The 20,241-nt window shown below is 49.5% G+C and overlaps 2 protein-coding genes across 3 annotated transcripts; both read right to left on the minus strand.

Moving 5' to 3' along the window:
* Positions 1–8,272: 8,272 nt before the first annotated feature.
* Positions 8,273–10,018, minus strand: LOC149521588 (uncharacterized protein F54H12.2-like). Its single transcript, XM_089773410.1, has 2 exons — positions 9,903–10,018; positions 8,273–9,221 (listed from the first exon to the last, which is right to left on the minus strand). Exons 1-2 carry the CDS (start codon positions 10,016–10,018, stop codon positions 8,273–8,275), a joined length of 1,065 nt encoding a protein of 354 aa, XP_089629536.1.
* Positions 9,724–19,822, minus strand: LOC142824399 (maestro heat-like repeat-containing protein family member 1). Of its 2 annotated transcripts, XM_089773478.1 has the most exons (5): positions 19,687–19,822; positions 17,386–17,488; positions 16,348–16,413; positions 12,779–14,253; positions 9,724–12,680 (listed from the first exon to the last, which is right to left on the minus strand). In XM_089773478.1, exon 5 carries the CDS (start codon positions 12,461–12,463, stop codon positions 11,291–11,293), a length of 1,173 nt encoding a protein of 390 aa, XP_089629604.1. In that variant the 5' UTR covers positions 12,464–12,680; positions 12,779–14,253; positions 16,348–16,413; positions 17,386–17,488; positions 19,687–19,822; the 3' UTR covers positions 9,724–11,290. The 2 variants fall into 2 exon arrangements, with proteins under 2 accessions (XP_089629604.1, XP_089629605.1); XM_089773479.1 differs by having other exon boundaries at positions 9,724–14,253; positions 19,687–19,816.
* Between the last annotated feature and the right edge of the window lie 419 nt (positions 19,823–20,241).

Consider the following 20,241-nt stretch of genomic DNA (forward strand, 5'->3'; position numbering starts at 1 on the left):
CCCTGTAAGCCAATCCGGTCTCCTACCAGGTTTGCCTCTCTTGCTACGTGTCGGGATGGTTTCTTTCTGTGCCTTCAATAAGGCTTCTTTAAAATACTGCCAGCTGTCCTGGACTCCTTTCCCCTTCATGTTAACATCCCAGGGGATTCTTTCCATCAGATCTCTGAGGGAGTCAAAATCTGCTTTTTTGAAGTCCAAGGTGTGTATTTTACTACTCTCTTTCCTTCCTTTGGTCAGGATCCTGAAATCTACCATCTCATGATCACTGCTTCCCAGGTTGTCACCCACCTCTACGTCCCCTATTAGTTCCTCCCTGTTTGTGAGGAGAAGGTCAAGCTGTGCACGGCCCCTGGTCGGATCCTTCAGCACTTGTACCAAGAAGTTATCCCCAACATTCTCCAAAAACTTCCTGGATTGCCTGTGTACTGCCGTATTGGTTTCCCAACAGATGTCAGGGTGATTAAAGTCCCCCATGAGAACCAGGGCCTGCGATCTGGAAGCTTCGCTCAGTTGTTCGAAGAAAGCCTCATCTACCTCATCCACCTGGTTCGGTGGCCTGTAGCAGACACCAACCACAACATCAATGCTGCTGTTTGCTCCTTTAAACCTGACCCATAGACTTTCAACAAGTTTTTCTCCCTCTTTATACTGGAGTTCAGAGCAATCGTAGTGCTCTCTTACATATAGTGCAACTCCTCCTCCTTTTCTCCCCTGCCTATTCTTCCTGAACAATCTATACCCTTCCATGACAGCGCTCCAGTCATGCGAGTCATCCCACCAAGTCTCTGTTATCCCAATTAAATCATATTTCTTGGCCTGGGCCAGGGCCTCCAGTTCTTCCTGCTTGTTGCCCAGGCTTCTCGCATTAGTGTACAAACACTTCAGGTAACCAGTTGATTGCCCTATCTTCTCCATTCGAAACTGGGGTCCTCCTTTCTCGCTCCTTGCTCTATGCATTTCTTCCCGGTATCTGACTTTCCCACTCCCCTCAGGGTTTTGGTCACCGTCCCCCGACGAACCTAGTTTAAAGCCTCCTCACTAGGTTCGCAAGCCTGCCCGCGAAGATGCTCCTTCCTCTCTTCGTTAGGTGGATCCCATCTCTTCCTAACAATCCTTCCGCCCGGAACAGAGTCCCATGTTCGAAGAAACCAAAGCCCTCTCTGCGACACCACCTGCGCAACCACGCATTTACCTCCTCAATTCGACGATCCCTGCCCAGTCCTTTCCCTTCAACAGGGAGGATGGCGAAACCCAACTGCTCACGATGCAGCCAGACAAGCTAGATGGCCTGGAGGAAGAAGGTGCCCATGGCTCTCAGGAGTCGGACAAGACGCATGGAAAAGAAGCCAAATAGGTAAATGAAAGATCGAAGTTGGGGCATCATGGGGTTAGGAAACCGGGATTTTGTAAACTTTAAAAAAAAAAATGACCAGAGCGTCTTACATTATTTCTTTCTGGCAATCTTTTGACAGCTTGACGATGCCTTTCTAGCTGACCGTCAGACCCGGGACAGCATTGCATCGGACGAGGAAGACGAACCGGGCCCACCTTGTTTTTGCTCAACACCGATACAAAGCATTGAAGAGAACGCCAAGGATGACGGCCATGAAGAATTCAGGAGGTGGCTGTGCATTGACCTAGTTGAGCCAGTGCCACATCATAAGCGTAAAAAAGTTATGCGCTCTATTGTACGCGTTGGTGTTTATGCCGTCCTTAGTCACTGTCTTAGGGAAAAGCTTTTTGAGGACTGTGAGGGTTGTGTCATAAATGCGCCAGCCCAGCAGTACCATGACTGTTTGACTTGGACTCCACAGGGTATAAACTGCAAGCTCCGGGGCCTATGTGCTGAACTGTGTTTGGAAAGCTTATTAAATACTGTTATTGTCGTAGGTCCGTGGTCCCCAACACGGTGCCCGCTGGCGCCATGGTGCCCACAGGGGCATTTGCATGCACCCGCCAGGTGCTCGGGGCTGACCTGGCCCTGGGTACATAGCGCGTGGCGCTTGCACGGGGGGGCGCGCCGGCCCCGGGCGCGCGGCGCTTGAGGGTGGGGGTGCCGGCCCCGGGCGCGCGGCGCTTGGCAGGGGGAGCGCCGGCCCCGGGCGCGCGGCGCTTGAGGGTGGGGGTGCCGGCCCCGGGCGCGCGGCGCTTTGCAGGGGGAGCGCCGGCCCCGGGCGCGCGGCGCTTGAGGGCGGGGGTGCCGGCCCCGGACGCGCGGCGCTTGAGGGTGGGGGGAGCGCCGGCCCCGGACGCGCGGCGCTTGAGGGTGGGGGTGCCGGCCCCGGGCGCGCGGCGCTTTGCAGGGGGAGCGCCGGCCCCGGGCGCGCGGCGCTTGAGGGTGGGGGTGCCGGCCCCGGACGCGCGGCGCTTGAGGGTGGGGGGAGTGCCGGCCCCGGACGCGCGGCGCTTGAGGGTGGGGGTGCCGGCCCCGGACGCGCGGCGCTTGAGGGTGGGGGGAGCGCCGGCCCCGGGCGCGCGGCGCTTGAGGGTGGGGGTGCCGGCCCCGGGCGCGCGGCGCTTGGCAGGGGGAGCGCCGGCCCCGGGCGCGCGGCGCTTGAGGGTGGGGGTGCCGGCCCCGGACGCGCGGCGCTTGAGGGTGGGGGTGCCGGCCCCGGGCGCGCGGCGCTTGAGGGTGGGGGGAGCGCCGGCCCCGGACGCGCGGCGCTTGAGGGTGGGGGTGCCGGCCCCGGACGCGCGGCGCTTGAGGGTGGGGGGAGCGCCGGCCCCGGACGCGCGGCGCTTGAGGGTGGGGGGAGCGCCGGCCCCGGGCGCGCGGCGCTTGGCAGGGGGAGCGCCGGCCCCGGACGCGCGGCGCTTGAGGGTGGGGGTGCCGGCCCCGGACGCGCGGTGCTTGGCGGAGATGAGCATTATTATGGGGTTCTGGATGTGAAAAAGTTGTTCGGAGCGAAAAATGATTGTGAGTTTTGCCACACAGTGTACAGTCATGACCACTCTTGCAGGTATTGTTGCCGCCTCTGCTTGAGCAGAACGTGCTCAGACAGCGCGGGCGTGCCGCTGCGGTGTCCTAGCTGTAGACTATTTTGTCGAGCCAAAGAGTGCTTAGTCAGACACACAGACTGCGCATCGAAAAAACAAGTTGAATGCCTGTCTAAAGCTTTGTGTGATGTGTCAGTCTTACGTGGACAAGGGGCACCGCTGTAAAGGGCGACGCTGTAAGCAGTGTAAGGGCTTGCTTGTTGGCAACATTGACAATCATTTCTGTTTTATGGACAGCCTTAGAAAGCCCGAAGCCTCAGAAAAGTATATTTTTTATGATTTCGAATGCACGCAGGAGACGGGGTTGCACACTCCCAATTACATTTTTGCTCTGGCCCTAAAGCCAGAAAAATCCTGGGAATTTAAGGGTAGCGAGTGTCTTTCTATGTTCGTTAAGACCTTTATTGGCACAGAGTTCCGTGACTACACATTCATAGAGTACAATTCCAAAGGTTACGATGCGTACTTTGTCGTGAGACAGCTACTGAAGGAAAAGATGTGCCTAGAACTGATCACTCAGGGTAGTAAACTAATGTGTGTGAAAGTTAAGGCCCTGGACATTCGTTTTATAGACTCTTTAAACTTTTTGCCCATGAAGCTTAGCAAGCTACCGCAGGCGATGGGGTTTAAAGGGTGCAAAGGGTATTTTCCACATTTTTTTAACACCAAAATTACGTGGGGCCTATGCCCGGTGTGGGACACTATGGTGTAGGCAGTATGATGCCCAGGGAAAAAGCAGAGTTTCTCGACTGGTATCGGGACCACAGCTATGAGACGTTTGACTTGCAGAAAGAGCTCGCGTATTACTGTCAACAGGATGTTAACATTTTGAGACAGGCTTGTATTCTATATAGAAAAGAGATTATGAACATGACAGAGATGGGGGATGTAGCAGAGAGAGGCCCTGGTAAATTCACTGAGATAAACCTGTATATCGATCCTTTCCAGTACATCACGCTGGCCTCTGTCTGCATGGCGATGTACAGGTTTATGCTTTTGGAGCCTAACACGGTAGCTCTTCTCCCTCCAGACAATTACCACCGGCAGAAAAAGAGATATTCGACCCCATCTATTCAGTGGCTGCTGTATACCTCTTACAAAGAAAATATACAAATACGGCATGCTTTACAGGGTGGGGAACTACAGGTAGGCCCCTACTTTTTAGACGGTTATGCCAATGTTGACGGGGTACGCACGGCCTTTGAGTTTAACGGGTGTTTTTTCCATGGCTGTGTCACCTGTTATTGTGAAAAAGCACAAAACCCTATGACAGGGACAACTTTTGGGTTTCTTTATTACAAGATGCAGCTTAAGACTGACTATCTAAAACGACTTGGTTTTGTAGTGAGGACTCTCTGGGAGCATGAGTGGGAGGTGATGAAAGAAACAGACAGGGAGCTTGCAGGCTTTTTAAACCGAGCCCAGTTACCCCAGCCTCTCAGGCCTAGGGATGCTCTTTTTGGGGGGAGGACAAACGCTATCCGCCTATATTACAAGCCTAACCCCGGGGAAGAAATCCACTATTATGATTTTACCCTTTCGTAAACAAAACCAAAGAATACCCTATTGGACACCCTGATATAGTTTAGGACAACTTTGGACCCCTTGCAAATTATTTTGGAATTGCAAAAGTTAAGGTGTACCCCCCGCGAGGCCTCTTTTTCCCATTGTTACCTGTCAGAGTGGGTGGCAAGCTTATGTTCCCGCTATGCCAAACATGTGCGGAAACCAAGCAGCGGGAGACGTGCACCCATACTGATGAGGAGAGAGCTATCCTGGGGACATGGTGCACGGTGGAATTGACTGTGGCCATAGCAAAGGGGTATACAGTGGCTAAAATCTGTGAAATCTGGCATTTCAGTGACAAATCTGACAAACTCTTGTCAGAGTATATAAAATTACACCTCCGTCAGAAACAAGAGGCTTCAGGGTATCCTGAGTCAGTGTGCACAGACGAACAAAAACAAAATAAGTACGTTAACGATTTTTACCAAAAAGAAGGCGTGCGTTTACGCCAACACGAGATCAGGTCGAACCCAGCTAAACGCCAAATTGCTAAACTGTTTTTAAATTCTCTGTGGGGTAAATTCGGCCAAAGAACAAACCTACCCAACACCAGCATCGTAAGAGACCCTGATGAACTCTTTCGGTACCTGTTTTCCCCCAATTACGAGGTTTCATCCTGCGAGTTTATCGACAATGAAACAGCATGCGTGTCTTGGAAGCACGCAAAAGACCGGTACTCTGTCTCTGGCAATACCAATGTTTTCATAGCCTGTTTCACCACCGCTTATGCCCGCTTAGAATTATACAGTCTCCTAGATGGGTTGCAAGAGCGGTGCCTATACCATGACACTGACTCAGTGATATTTGTGAAAAGGGAAGGTGACTGGAATCCCCCTCTGGGGGATTATTTAGGGGACCTCACGAGCGAGATCCCGTCAGATCAACACATCACTGAGTTTGTGTCGGCAGGCCCGAAAACCTACGGGTATAAGCTGTCGGGAGGAAAGGCCTGTATGAAAGTCAAAGGAATTACCCTAAACGTAGCAAACTGTGAAAAGATCAACTTTGACAATTTGAAAGATCTAGTCCTGGACTATTGCACGGGTCTGCAAGAAAACACCTCAAAAAAGATAGAGGTGCAACAGCCCTCGATTGTAAGAAACAAAAATCAGTGGCAAATAGAGACAAAAACCCTTAAAAAACACAAAGTTGTTTATAACAAGAGGGTCCTAGGAGAAGGGTTTAAAACCCGGCCCTACGGCTTTTGAAAAATGGATACGAGGTGGAAACACCCCTTTTCTGCAATTCTCGCAGGGCCTAGCAACTGTGGGAAAAGTTACTTTATAAAAAACGTATTGGATAATGCCAAACACACACTGTCTGTTATGCCTGAGAATATTGTGTGGTGTTACAGTTGTTGGCAACCTCTGTATAAAGAACTGCTCTGTAAATATCCCTTTACCAATTTTGTGGAGGGTCTGCCTAATGCTTTTGACGATGACCGTTTGTTTCCTACTAATAAAGTGAATCTGATTATCGTGGATGATCTGATGAACTCTGCTTGTGAAAGCGATGAAATTGAGAAAGCCTTTACCAAGTACGTGCACCACAGGAAATTGAGCATTATGTATATCGTTCAGAACGTATTTTGTCAGGGGAAAAAGAGCCGTACGATTAACCTAAACACTAAGTACATGGTTCTGTTCAAAAACCCCAGGGATAAACTGCAAATCGCTACGCTTGCTCGGCAAATTTACCCCGGCAAGGCTCAATTCTTTCTAGAAGCTTTTGAGGATGCTACCAAAAGACCTTATGGCTACCTGGTGGTGGATTTAAATGCGTCCACGCCAGAAGCTTATAGACTAAGAACTGGTCTTTTCCCTCCAGACTTTGAAAAGAACAACCGCCGGGTATAAAAAGAGATGATTTATCGGCAGACCCTTTTTAACAGCTGGGGGTTGCCGACCGAAAACATGTCTAGCTGCGTGAAGAGAAACCTGGCTCTTTTAAAATTATTTAGCAAATCACCCCCGCAGCAAAGGAAGGCTATACTGTGTTCGGCCTCTGACGATTTAGTAGCGGCCATCTCAGAAATAGCACTCAATACCTTAAAAGGAAACGTGCCTTTGACGCAGAATCAAGTGAGCGTGCTGAAAAAGAAACGCACGCTTATAAAAACATTGTCTAATAAAAGGGTCTCGCTTAAAAGAAAGAAGCATCTGGTGAAGCAGTCTGGGGGGTTTATCGGCCCTTTGTTAAGTTTTGCTGTCCCTCTGATAACGGGGCTTTTGAATAACTGATAATGGAGAAAAAATGTACCTGGTGCCCAGCCATCAGCTGGAGCAATTAAGGCTCCCCCTCCAGTGGAGGAAAATATCAGAACAACTGCAACTCGCTTACTGGATGCTGAAATGAAGTCTGTTCTTCAAAGGACTGACTTAGCCGAATACGAAAAGGCTAAACTCTACAGCGCTGTGCTTCAGAGGTACCTAACGTACATGAGGCAAAGTGATGCAGATAAAAGGAAAATAAGTCTGTTTCTACCGGAACAGAGTGACACCGCCAAACCTCCAGAAACAGAAAACACCTCAGACTCTGTGGTTCAGGAGGTGTTGGATAACGTGAATAAGCGTTATAAGAAAAACGCCTCAGTGTTGCTAAATAAGCTGGGCCAGGATAAAACTATCGCTTCCTGGAATGATAAAGGTGCATTTGTGTACAAAGGCTCGGTGGTTAATGGTTCTAACATGCTTGACTTAGTCAGAGCCGTCACCCAGACGCGTTCTGTCCCTAGCAGACATGTACCTAAAGGATGGGATGTGTTTATCAATGCCATGGCAGAACTAAACGTCCCATCTTCCATCATGGGCAGTGCAGACAACAGAGTTCTTTTGGAACGCCTGAAGGCCTCAGCCACTGACGCTGGGATGGATCGAGAAACACCAACTCCTTTTTTGCCTTCTAAAAAACAAAAATTGGCTAAACTGTCTGACTGGCTCAGTGTGTGAAGTTTGTCATGTTCTAAAAATAATTTTTGAACTTGATCACATTTTGCTTTAAATAAAACACTTCTATATATATAGAATATCTATTTAATATATATATATATATTATGTCTAGGTATTTTTTCTGAATTGTTCATTGTTTTTAAGAAGAAAAATTAAGAAAAACAACCATCAGTTGCCTTTAAACCCCTCACCTGGGGTGCTTTATTGAGCAACTTGGCTATGAAAATCATTGCAGGATACGCATGTCTGAGTTTGCTGAAATATGTTTTGAGCAAGACTAGGCATGCCCAAATATTTAAATTTATTTTTTACAAAGTTCATCGCCATCTGGTCATTTTGCATTAAGTCATTAGAATACATTTTTAAAATCTGGTCAAAAGATAAACCCTTGCTACGGTAATGCAAGAAAAACACACAGTGATAGCCGCAGGCCACAGAGAGGGGGTGTTGTAATTGTCTAGTGTGAAACACAATGTCGGTGGCATTTTTGTTTAAAAATTTCATAATGCTTCTAGGAAACAATGCGCGGTTCGGGGGATGCCCATATGAATCAAAAAACTCTCCGCAGTTACGCTCCGCCAGATACAAGGCAAGCCAGTGTTCACCCGGTTGGTTGTGAGGGTGCGTGTTGACCACCAAACCTAGGGGTCTCGGAGATAACCTGCCACCAGGGAGCCAATCACAAGGGAACACATCCAAGAAATTCTCTTTTGTATAAGGGTCTGTTGATAAGACACGTGAGAGCTGCACGGTGTCCATCTTCACATGGAATCAAACAGAACGTTTCTCCTCTGATTTATCTCTATGACGTTGTCAAAAACCCCGTACACAATCGTATTGACGGTGACCGTCAAAGCCTTCCCAAAGCGTATTTCTGCTCTGAGGTTCCCTGTTTTAATCAGCGAATAGTGGTCGGCGCATTCCTGGTCAGGAGAGAGATCGAAGGCAAACAAGGTGTAACCCCGTGCAAACTCCTCACGGTCAATTAACAGAGAACGATCTTTCATGTGTTTGCCTGCTGCCTGTACCAGATTCATGTATTCTATCACACAGCGGCCGGACTCAAAGTCTGGTTGCAGAGGTTTGGTTGGTATCTGCTCACCATCCACATACAGGGCCACAAAATTAATATCATAATGTTTAAAAGGAAAGGGGTTTTTAGCGTAACTTCCGCTAAAGGCGTCATTATCCACAAACCCTAGGACAAGTATTTTGGGTAACTGTCCCAAGAACAAGTTCTCCTGGTTACTGACCCGGCTGCCTGCGGGGATGCTAAACACTTTCATTCCCACACGGTCCACAGGATATTTAGTATTAGCGGTAAGCAGGGCCTCTGCATGCCCCAGACGGACGCCCGGGGCCACACGCACTTTCTTCACAAAGAGGGAGGCTGATACAATGCGCAGTTTAAAACCCTCAGCTTCATCGCCCATTAAACAAAAGGCCTCTTTACTGCGTGTCAATTTAATTTTCACATCCACCCCGTTCAACAAAAGTTTTTCTTGAAAAAACAGGTCGCTGTGTAGATGACCCAACAACTCTATTGTCCTGCTCTGGGACGTCAGCCTTGCACGCCTCACAAATCCTAGATTCTCACCATCCAGCTCTGTTTTTTCGTGTTGTCCAGGAGTGTCTTTGTAAAACAGTCCGGCGGAAAATTGTGTAGCGAGGGTGTCGTCTCTGTAATTGAGAACCGATTCGATAAAGGCCCTGTAAGGGTAACAGTTGTTGCTTTGGCTTACTAGGCGGTCTCCCAATGTAACGTCCAATTGACTGAAAATAGAGGCCACTGGGTAATTCACCAAGCCTACCGCGGCATCCCTGGGGAGTGCAGTCCCATCGCCTTTTACTATCTTGCAACAAAGGTAGAGTAGCGTGTTGTTTAAATCCATATAATCTATGCCATTCCCTGCTATAAAAAAGTCGATGGGGGTGTGACGGCACGTTGGGGGTCCCCCGTCTCCTGCACCCCGAAATGGCACAAACGGACTGCACCAGCCGGTGGAATAGAGGAAGTTTATTGCCTCTCCAGGATACAGCACAGCACAGATGGAATCTGGTCACAGAGCTGGGCTAGGATGCCTCAGGCCCCCTTGAGATGGGGGAGACTGGGCCCCTAAACTCCAGCCCCTTCCCCTAGGCTCTCCTCCATGCTCTCAGACAGCCAGCAACCAACTAACTAACTTCCAGCCCTGCCCCCCAGTCAGGGCAGCATTCCACCTTCCTTTGTTCCTCTCCATGGGGGGTGTCTGGCCACTGGTTCAACAAGTTTGGCATTACCTTGGCCTAGTGAGGTTTTCCCTGCTGGGTCTTGCTCCAGACAGCAGGGGTCACCACAGCCCAGCAAGTACCCCCACTACGTCACAGGGGGCAGTTTCTGTCACGGCTGACAGAGGCGGCACCTCGATGTAGATGCTTTTCTCAATGCTGGTCTGCGTAGGGGCTATCTGAAACAAGTCTAGTTCAGATTTGGTGCACTCTTCCGACCCGCAGTGAACGAAAGCCATGTTGACTAAAATATATCTCTTTTACCAGGTACAGAGTGAGTCCTCTTTCTCCCTGGCTTCCTCTTGGACTTTTGCTTATGGCCTGTCCTGCGTGTCAAGGCTCTTCTTTTAAAGGGTTTCGGGGGTCCTGTGCGTCGCGGATATGACGCATTTCTCTTTCTCTTCCTCCTTTTAATATACATCAGCCCTGACCCTTCCTGTTTAGCCGGATTCCCCACCTTCTCCAAGACAGCCTGGGAAACGTGGCCTACCACATCTCTGGCTATGTTTTGAGCGGCTGTTTTTATGTGGGGTTTAATAATCTCTAGCCCTCTTCGCAAAAGCGGTACAGCTTTTCGAAAAAGGCTACAGAATATACCGCCCACGCCGGCCCCGTACATCACAGGGGCTCCATGATATCCAGGAAGGGCGTATCCAGCCTGGGCTTTGTAATAGTTGCTGTAGACTTTGGAGTCACCATAATTTTTTACGATCGCCATAATAGTGTTTTGCTTTTTAGAAACCTCGCTCTTTCTGGGAACGCAGGTGCAGCTTCACAATCACCTTGCCAAAGCGAAATGAAACATGTCTGTTTTGATCCGTCTTTATTTCAATGGTGATGGTGTCGATGTGGTGTTGACTGATGGGTACGTAATGAGGCTTATCGTAGGCGATGGTAACAAACTCATTGTTATTTCCTCTGACAGGGACGCAGCGTAACAGGGGGACAGAAAAGTCCCCCACAAACTGGTGTTCTACAATATCCGTGTATAGATACAAGGAGTTGAAACCCCCTGTGATGTCTGCTGAGAAGGGACTCTTCTGGACACTGTGCCCGGGGGCCAAACCCAGAATGTTAGCTAGCTCCCCGAGGGTAGAAAACGTAGCAGTAGCATCGGTGGATTTAAGTCTACATTTTCTACTCACGGGGTCATAATTCATGATAACATCAGGCGGTCCAGAATGACATGCCACAATGCTATTCATATGTTCCAATAATTCGGGTATAGTTGAGTAATAACCTCGCCGTAGGATATAACTCCATGGTTTATCTCCAAAGGTGATTTGGAAAGCGGTGTCCTCAGTAATGTTGTTCCAGCTGTGTGGATATTGTATTTCCGCTAACCCCACTTCTCAGGCCCCCGGGAGATCCAACGACTTTATTAGCTGTATTGTAAAGGCCGAGCTGGTGTTTTGGAGAAAAACCCCAGAGCTGGCGTTGCTGGGCAGAGTGATGTAGAAGCCCCCGTCCCCCATTTCTCTCCTTGCAGGTGGGATTGTTTTTATTCTCGCTTAAACGTTACAGAGTTGAGAAGCTTCTACCCAACTGTTAAATTTGTTGGGCCACCCCAGCCATTTCACCAATAGCTGCTTTTTTCTTCCTTTCCCTTTCTCTGCTAGAACTTTTTCAATCCTGTAAATCCTGTCTTGTTTGGGGTTCACCTTTTGTAATTCTTCAGGGTAAAACGACCCCGTCACTGTCTCACCCTCGTAATCTTTTAATCGGTAGACAGGTCTCTCACCCCTGGTTAAGGTTTCATCCACTATGAATATCTCATCGGTAAATGTTTGTTCATAACCTTTTTTAAAGGCACCTTTGGTTTTAGAGAGTCTCACGTGGTCCCCTTTTCTACAAGGAACAACAGCCTGTTTTATTTTAACATCATCTCCATAAACAGTTTTCCAGACCTTCAGAGAATTTGCGGGGTTCACATCAGCAGGTCTGGTCTGTATAGTTCTGTGAAAGCTCCAGCTGTAACTCTTTATAAACTCAGATAATACGTCAATGTAGCGAAAGGTATTGTGGGCTGTAAAATATCTCCACATCCTAGATTTTAAAGTTCTGTTAAATCGCTCCACAACCCCCGCTTTGACTTCATTGTTAGTAACAAAATGGTGGACACCATGCCGCTTTAACAATCCACTTAAAGGTTTGTTTAAAAATTCTTTTCCCCGATCCGTTTGTAATTTTTGAGGCACGCGACCTTCGCTGAAAATAGCTTTAAAGGCCTTGGCTACCTCCTTGCCCGTCTTGTCCTTTAGGCCTAAGGCCCAGGCATATTTTGATAAAATGTCTATCACTGTTAAAATATACTTAAAACCGCTGTTGCGTTTGGAGAACCGGTGCATATCCACCAAATCTGCTTGCCATTGTGCATCCACGTCTGAGACAATGGTCTTGTCTCTTTTAAAATGTATTCGAGCAGGCTTGTGCAAAGAGTAAGCGTCTTGGTCCGAAAGCCATGATGTTACCTGTCTTCTGTTCAAAGTTTTACTGTGCTTTTTGACTGCTTGAAACAAAGGGTTCACCCCACCAAAGCTGCCAGCTTCCCTGGGGGTGTAATATATTTTCTCTAACAGAGCAATCTGCGTAGACATGACTGTTATTTGTGTTAGTAACAGATGCTGTAAGTATGGAAGGAACACATTCACACCAACACATTTAATACAAGTTTTATTAAGCATCTGGATTAACACACCCTTTTACAGCCATCTGCAAATGGGCACCATGACACCCCCACCTCTATCGCTATTAGGGAGTCCGAGTTAATTCATTCTTGCACGTTTGTTCTTGAGATCCATGTGTCAGATATGAGCAAAAAAAGCGGGCACAAGATAGATTTACTCCCACAGGATTACCGATGTGCAATTTCTCAAAGGTTTCTAGAAAGTCATCGTCGACCTGGCAAGAGATTGTCAAAAAAGAGAATAAGCTACAGCTGCTGGTTTTTAGATTCACAAAACACCCATGATGCCCCCCACCTCGATTTTTTCATTTACCTGTTTGACTTCTTTTCCGTTCACCTTGTCCGACTCCTGGGAGAGATGGGCAGCATCCTCCACAGGGACACATAACGAGAGGCCGTCTAGCTCGTCAGGCTGCCGTGGGAGGAGTTGGGTTTCGGGATCAGATTCTGGTGTATCCAATAGCAGAGGGGGCAAAGGGCCCCTTTTCGCCTCTCCCTCGTCCTCGGAACTGTTGCTGATGTGGCACTTTCTTCTCATGTGGTGGAAGGCCCTCGTCACCAAAACAAACTCCAAACTTCTGGTGGGGGTGGTGAAGGAGTCCATGTTTCCGCTCAGCGTTTGCACACTCTCTGAAACACGCGCTCTTGGAACAAGATGGCCTCTTTTGTGTGGCACTAGAACTTATGGGGAAGTGCTATGCTCTGATTGACAGAGGGTGTCACGGAAAGCTCTTAGAGGGGTCACACGACCAGCTTCCAGTCTGGTCAACGGGTCCCAGAACTGCAGCCCCCGAATGGTCAAAGCGATTTGTGGGGCGGTCCTAAAGGGAAAAAAACCCTTCTGATTGGTAGAGGGAGGCAGGGTGAGTTCTTAGAGGGGTCACACAACCCACTGCTGGGCGGGTCATCCGGTCCCGGAACTGCCCCCTGATTGGTCAAAGCAGTTCATGAGGCGGTCCTACAGGGAAAAAACCCCTCCTGATTGGTGGAGGGAGGCGGGGCAAGTTCTTAGAGGGGTCACACGACCCACTTCTGGGCGGGTCATCCGGTCCCGGAACTGCCCCCCGATTGGTCAAAGCGGTTCGCGGGGCGGTCCTACGGGGAAAGCCCTTCCTGATTGGTAGAGGGAGGTGGGGCAAGTCCTTAGAGGGGTCACATGACACCCCTTACTTCCGGTCACCTGCCCCTCTTGACCCCGGATGTATTACGCCCAAGGGCGGGGCTTCCGGTGACAGGGGACGGGCCTAACGGGGGTCACATGACATCCTTTTTTACTTCCGGTCACCTGTCCCTCTCGACCCAGATGTACTACCCTCCAGGGATGGGACTGCCGGTGACAAGGGAGAAGGGACTTCCGGGGAGTCGGGGGGGGGGGAATCTTCCAGGGTCAGGGGGCGGGGCTAATGTTTGATTGATGGTAGGGCCCTTATACTACTCCCCTATCCCATAGAGAGCTAGCAGATATAGCGTTCAGTCACTGTAGCTGGCCGCATACCACCAATGTCTAGCTTCCCACCCAAGTATATGATGTGCAAGCTGGAAACAGAAGCTGGCACAGACAGAGCACATTGTCCTCCAGCAATCCCCAGTGAAGCAATGGATGTGACAAGACAGTATTACAGTTGGCTCTCTCCCCCTCTCTTGTTCCCATTCAAGGTAGCAGGAGCTCTTTGTTCTATTTGTCTGTGCTTCATTCCCCGAGCACTCATCCAGGTCAGATGTCTCTTAGGACCTGAGTTGCCACCAGCTGGACAATGGGACTTGGGTCATTCTGTAGGACCTGGAGAGCTGGAATTACAGAGAATATGACTCACTTTTCATATAGTCACCTATGCCTGCAGTAGCTGGAGATTTAGTACCAGTGAGTACCAAGCTACAGAAGCTCTCTGTACAAACAAAGCTTTAGGTTCCTCCATTGGGATCCTTCCAAGCTCCAAACTGAGATGGAGGAGGGGGGAGAGGGGAGACCCTGACCCTACCAGAAACTCATCCAATTGGAAGGTGCTCCATTGACTCAATAGCTTCTGCTTTTAAGTTAGTTTACATCTCCTGACAGAAATAAATCTGATGGTGTGGAGTTTGGGGTAGCAAAAAGTGGCTCCCAGGGAGCCGATGGAGCCCAAAGAGTGGATGACACAGGTTGGGAAGAGGCATTGCCAGGATAGCCAGGAGATGCACTGACTTATATCACACTGGCTGCAGTTTCCTCCAGGTACGTCTACACCACAAAGTTAATTCAAAATAACAGCTGTTATTGTGAATTAACTTTAATAGCATCTATACATGCAAACCGCTATTTTGAAATTAATTCGAAATAGCAGAGCGCTTAATTCAAATTTGGTAAACCTCATTCTACGAGGAGTAACACCAAATTTGAAATAGCTATTTCAAATTAAGTGCTGTGTAGACAATTAATTCAAAATAAGGGGCCTCCAGCCCTTCCCAGGGAGCCCTGGTGGCCACTCTGGGCACAACCAGGAAAACTTCCTCTCCTCTCCCCCTGGCCCCAGAGCCATTAAAGGGATAGACCCTGGCCCGTGCCAGATCCAAGCCTACCAGCCAAGAGCCAGCAGTGGCCACCGGGGCCCCTGAGCCAGTAGCCACAAAACGTGAGCCAGCAAGGCACTGGCAGCCAACCCTCCACTGCTCCTCAGGAGCAGTCTGCCAGCACCCAGGAGCCTGACAGGGGCTGGAGAAGGCGGGTGCCTTCCGGGTCCAGGGTGGAGATCATGGACCTTATTCAGGTTTGGGAGGGATGCCCCAGCATCCATGATCTCCGCACTAGACAGAGGAACACGGCCGTCAATGGCAGGATAGCTGCCAGCCTGGCCACCAAAGGCCACATGCGAACCCAGGAGCAGGTTTGCAGACAATCAAGTTGGTGCGGTGAGACCCCCAACCTTGGGCCCTGATCTTCCCTTCTCCTTTCTTCCCTTTGCTTCTCCCTTCCAACTTCCTCCTCCCAGGTTTCACCCTCCCCTCTCCCACCCACTCTATTCCTCTCTCCCACCTCCTTTTCCCAGTCTCCCCAGAGGTTCACCCTGTTGTTCAATAAACCCAGTTTCTATTTTTGAACATACATGTCTTTTATTTGACATCAGGAAGGGAGGCTAGGGAGGAATAAGTAGATGGACGTGAGGGAGGAATGGGGCACGAGCCCCCGGTGGGGAGGACCGGGGTGGCTCTGAGGGCTCCTCAGGGTGGACACTCTCCTGCAGGGCCTCCTGGATCCTGACAGCCCCCCCATGGACTCCCCGGACGGTAGCCTGCAGCAAGTGCAGCTGGGCTGATGGCAACAACCCTACGAGACGCACCGGTGTGCCCAGGGGCAGCTCTGGCTCCATGTGGCCGAGTGCTGTGGTGTCCCGAGTGCAGGCACTCAGGGCACTCCAAGACAGGACTGCTTTGCTGTCCCTCATCGGGGTAGACAAGCGAGCGGGGAACCCTGAGAACTGTCTGTTCGGGGTGGGGGTAGGGTCCCGTGAAGCACGGAGCTCAGTTAGCCTGAGGCAGCAGCCCCACACACTATGTCCTAACCTGATGCCCTGCCAGCACTGGTTCCGGCCAGCCTGAACTTCGGCTCAGGGTCCACTCAGTGTGGACGCGCTATTTCAAAATAACAAAATGCTATTTTGAAATAGGTTTTGTGTATAGATGCATAATTCGAATTAGCTTAATTCAAATTAACTATTTCGAATTAAGTTAACTTGAATTAACGCTGTAGTGTAGACGTACCTCTTTCAGAGCAGACTAAAGCTGAATCTGTCCTTTGATGTGTGGCTGATGCACTTCACACCTGTGGTATCAGTTACTGCTTGCTTGTCAGCTAAATTTCTTTATAACTCACTAATGAATAGGATGTCACCTGTATTTGTTACTTACAGGTCAACAGATGTTCCATGTCCAGCCATTTCATATTCTTGGTGTCCGTATGTTCCAGGATGATGCCTAAATAAGCAGTGTAAAATAAACATCAATAAAAAACCTTCTCTTGTTAAGTGCAAGGTGATAACATTGGCCCTTTGGCTTCTATTGTGGGTCTAAGGTGAGCTGTAGGCAAGAAAATACTAGAAAAGTTTAGCGTCCACACTGAAGAGAATAAGAGAAAAAAATTAAGACTGTTTACATAAAACCTCATTTGCTTTAAACAATCTATGTTCCTCTTGCCACTGCTGTCAGTTATTGGAGATATACTAGGATAGTGTATTAATCTAGTGGTGTGAACAAAGGGCTGGGGCCAGGAATAAGTGCGTACTAAGCAAGGATCTCACATGGATAAATTAATTAGGCCACAATGCTTGCCTGGCTTGCATGGGTGTGCTAAGGAAAGGATGGCACAGGGCCAAAGGGGAGGAATCTAGTGCTTCCTGGGCAAGGCAATCAGGAACCTGCAACAGCAGGCACTGTGTGGCGGTGGCCTGCCTACCTCCCAGTGATGAAGCACCAGTAAGGAACAGTCAACAACACTGAGCTTAGGTCTATAGTTTGAGTCCACACTAACTCTGACTACTAAAAATAGAGTGCAGGTCAGATGACAGAAGCAGTCGGAGGAGCTAGCCACCTTGAGAACAGACTTTTGGGTTTGGATGGGATCATCCTTGGAATAGTTAACCCCTCCTGCTACTCCTGCCACAGCTACTCTATTTTTAGCACACTAGTTTGATCGGAGAATAAACATACCCTACGTGACAGTGTGCCAGCCTCTGCTACTAAATGACTGCGCCATCTCAAAGCATTCTATTGCAAATTACAAATTCCTCCTAACACCACACTGGAGAAGTAGGAGAACATTAACATCTCCATTTATGCATGAGAAGTCACAGCACGGAGAGATTAATAGTAGCTCAGTGCTGCACACAGGGACTTTTTCTGTCTACCTCAAAGGGAATACCAAAAGGGACACGGCACACTTTCTCTCACCAGCTAACTTGGCTGCAACTGCCCGGATCTCTTCCCAGCTGCTGCAGAAGTATGTGATGGTGGTTTTGTAAAAGTTCTCCAGTAGCTCAGCCTTCTCTTTGGCCTAGAGAAAATCAGGGACACATGAGCTCTCTCTGGCTAGAAATGCCCTTTGACTGCCAACACATGCCTTTACAAACCACAAGTAAACAGTCTGTGTTCCTCTTGCCACTGCTGTCAGTTATTGGACTCACTCAGACTTTTTTTTTAATTTAAGCAAGTAAATAAAAGAAAGGACAGGAGGCTGTGTAGAAGTGGGGAAAGTGGGAATCTATGGCAGATTTACATTCCTCTCACCCTCAGTCCTGTATCCCACTCTAATAGGGTACGTCTACACTACAACGTTAATTCGAACTAACTTAGTTCGAATTACTTAATTCGAACTAAGCTAATTAAAACTAACGGATCTAGACTAAAAAACTAGTTCGAATTAGCGTTTTACTAATTTGAACTAGCATGTCCACATTAAGTGGACCCTGAACCGGGCTTAAGGATGGCCGGAAGCAGTGCCGGCAGGACATCAGAGGAGGACTTAGAGCGTGGAGATGCTGTCTCAGGCTAGCTGAGGGCTGTACTTAAAGGGTCCCAACCCCCACCCCGGACAGACAGTTCTCAGGGGTGTCCCGCTTGAAAAGCAGTCTTGGCTTGGAGTGCCCGGACTACCCACACTGGGCACATCACAGCACTTGGCCATCAGCCCGGCTGCACTTGCCGCAGCCTCCCATCTGGGGAGATGGGGCAATTGGGGGGCTGCAGGAGAGCTTCCACCACAAAAGCCCGCAGAGCCAGCCCAGTTCTCCCCATCGGGGGCGCGTACCCCATTCCGCCCTCAACTCCTTCCACTTACCCTTCCCTAGCCCCTCTTCTTGATGTACAAAATAAAGGACAATTGTGTTCAAAAATGGAATCTGTCTTTATTGAACAAAACTGGGGGAGACTGGGAAAAGGAGGTGGGAGAGGGGAAGAGAGAGGCTGGGAGAGGGGAGGGCAACTAAAATGATCAGGGATTGGGAACAGGTCTCATATGAAGAGAGGCTAAAGAGACTGGGACTTTTCAGCTTAGAAAAGAGGAGACGGAGGGGGGACAGGATAGAGGTCTCTAAAACTAGGAGTTGGGTGGAGAGGGTGCATACAGAAAAGTTCTTCATTAGTTCCCAGAAAGAAGGACTAGAGGACACCAAAGGAAAGGAATGGGTAGCAGGCTTCAAACTAGTAACAGAAAGTTGTTCTTCACAAAGCACAGAGTCAACCTGTGGAACTCCTTGCTGCAGGAGGCTGTGAAGGCTACAACTAGAACAGAGTTTAAAGGGAAGTGAGATCAAGCCATGGAGGTTGGGTCCATGGAGTGGTATTAGCCAGGGGGTAGGAGTGGTGTCCCTGCCCAAAGTTTGTGGAAGGCTGGAGAGTGATGGCACGAGACAAATGGCTTGGTCACTGTCTTCGGTCCATCCCCTCCAGGGTCCCTAGGGTTGGCCGCAGTCGGCAGACAGGCTACTGGGATAGATGAACCTTTGTTCTGACCCAGGATGGCCATTGTAAGCTCAGGGCTCAGGGTCGGGGGTCTCAGTGGACCACCTTGATTTTCATGCACACCTGCTCCTGGGTGGCCAGGCTGGCAGCTCTCCTGCCCTAGCCGGCCACCTTCCTGTGCCTAGTGCGGAGATCGTGGATGAGGTCCACGATGTCCGCACTAGCCCAGGAGGGAGCCCGCCTTTTGCGGTCCCGGGCAAGCTCCCAGGACCCGCCAGCCTGGTCCCGGGAAGAGGGGGAGGGCTGGGGGGCATCGGGTGGGTGGCTCGATCCGCACCAGGTGCAGGGTCTGCCTGCTGGGTGCTGGCAGGCTTGCACCTGGCACGGGCACCGTAGCCATCCCGTGCCCCTTTAAGGGGTCCGGGGCCGGGAGGGGGGCATACGAGTTTCCCTGGTGTTGGCCGGAGTGGCCACCAGGGAAACCTGGGGAGGGCTAGCCTCCAACTAGTTCGCATTAAGGGGCTACACAGCCCTTAATTCGAACTAGTAAGTTTGAACTAGGCTTAATCCTCGTGGAATGAGGATTACCTAGTTCGAACTAAGCGCTCCGTTAGTTCGAATTAAATTCAAACTAACGGAGCGCTAGTGTAGCGCCTATGAAAGTTAGTTCGAACTAACTTTGTAGCGTAGACATACCCATAGATACTTACATTGCCCATCACACATTCCCCCTGCTTCTACACCACAAGCCTATGCTGTCAATAATCTCATATAATTCTATAAGTCACTCACAAGGTGTCTGCAGATATCCATCTGGAGCTCCTCAGGGTTCAGCTCGGTTCTCCAACTAAGATGCTCATTAAGTATAGTTTGGAGCCTCTTCAGTCCCAAAAATGGGGCACAGAGATGAAATGTAGCTCTGCACTCCTGAAAAAGAGAATTGCACCATTGAATTGTTCCATAACACGTATTGTGCTCATTCAAATGGAACTCATGTCCTTGACTGCTCATCTACCCCAAGAATAAAAGGGATTCCCCTGAAGTAATAGACAGAAAATATGCCAGCATGACTTTAATAGGGGGAAAGGGATTCTACTTCTGGAGTATTGCATCCAATTCTGGGCACCCCATTACTTAAAAAATGTTGATACATTGGAGAAAGTCCAACGGAGGGCAACAAAAATGATTAGGAGGCTGGAACACATGATTTACAAGGAGAGGCTGAGGGATTTGGGATTATTTAGTCTTCAGAAGAGAAGAGTGAGGGGAGCTTTGATAGAAGGCTTTAACTACCTGAAGGGGGATTTCAAAGAGGATGGAGAGAGGCTGTTCTCAGTGGTACTAGAT

The sequence above is a fragment of the Pelodiscus sinensis genome, chromosome 26 (genome assembly GCF_052426305.1).
Source record: "Pelodiscus sinensis isolate ZL-2025 chromosome 26, ASM5242630v1, whole genome shotgun sequence".
Lineage (NCBI taxonomy): Eukaryota > Metazoa > Chordata > Testudines > Trionychidae > Pelodiscus > Pelodiscus sinensis.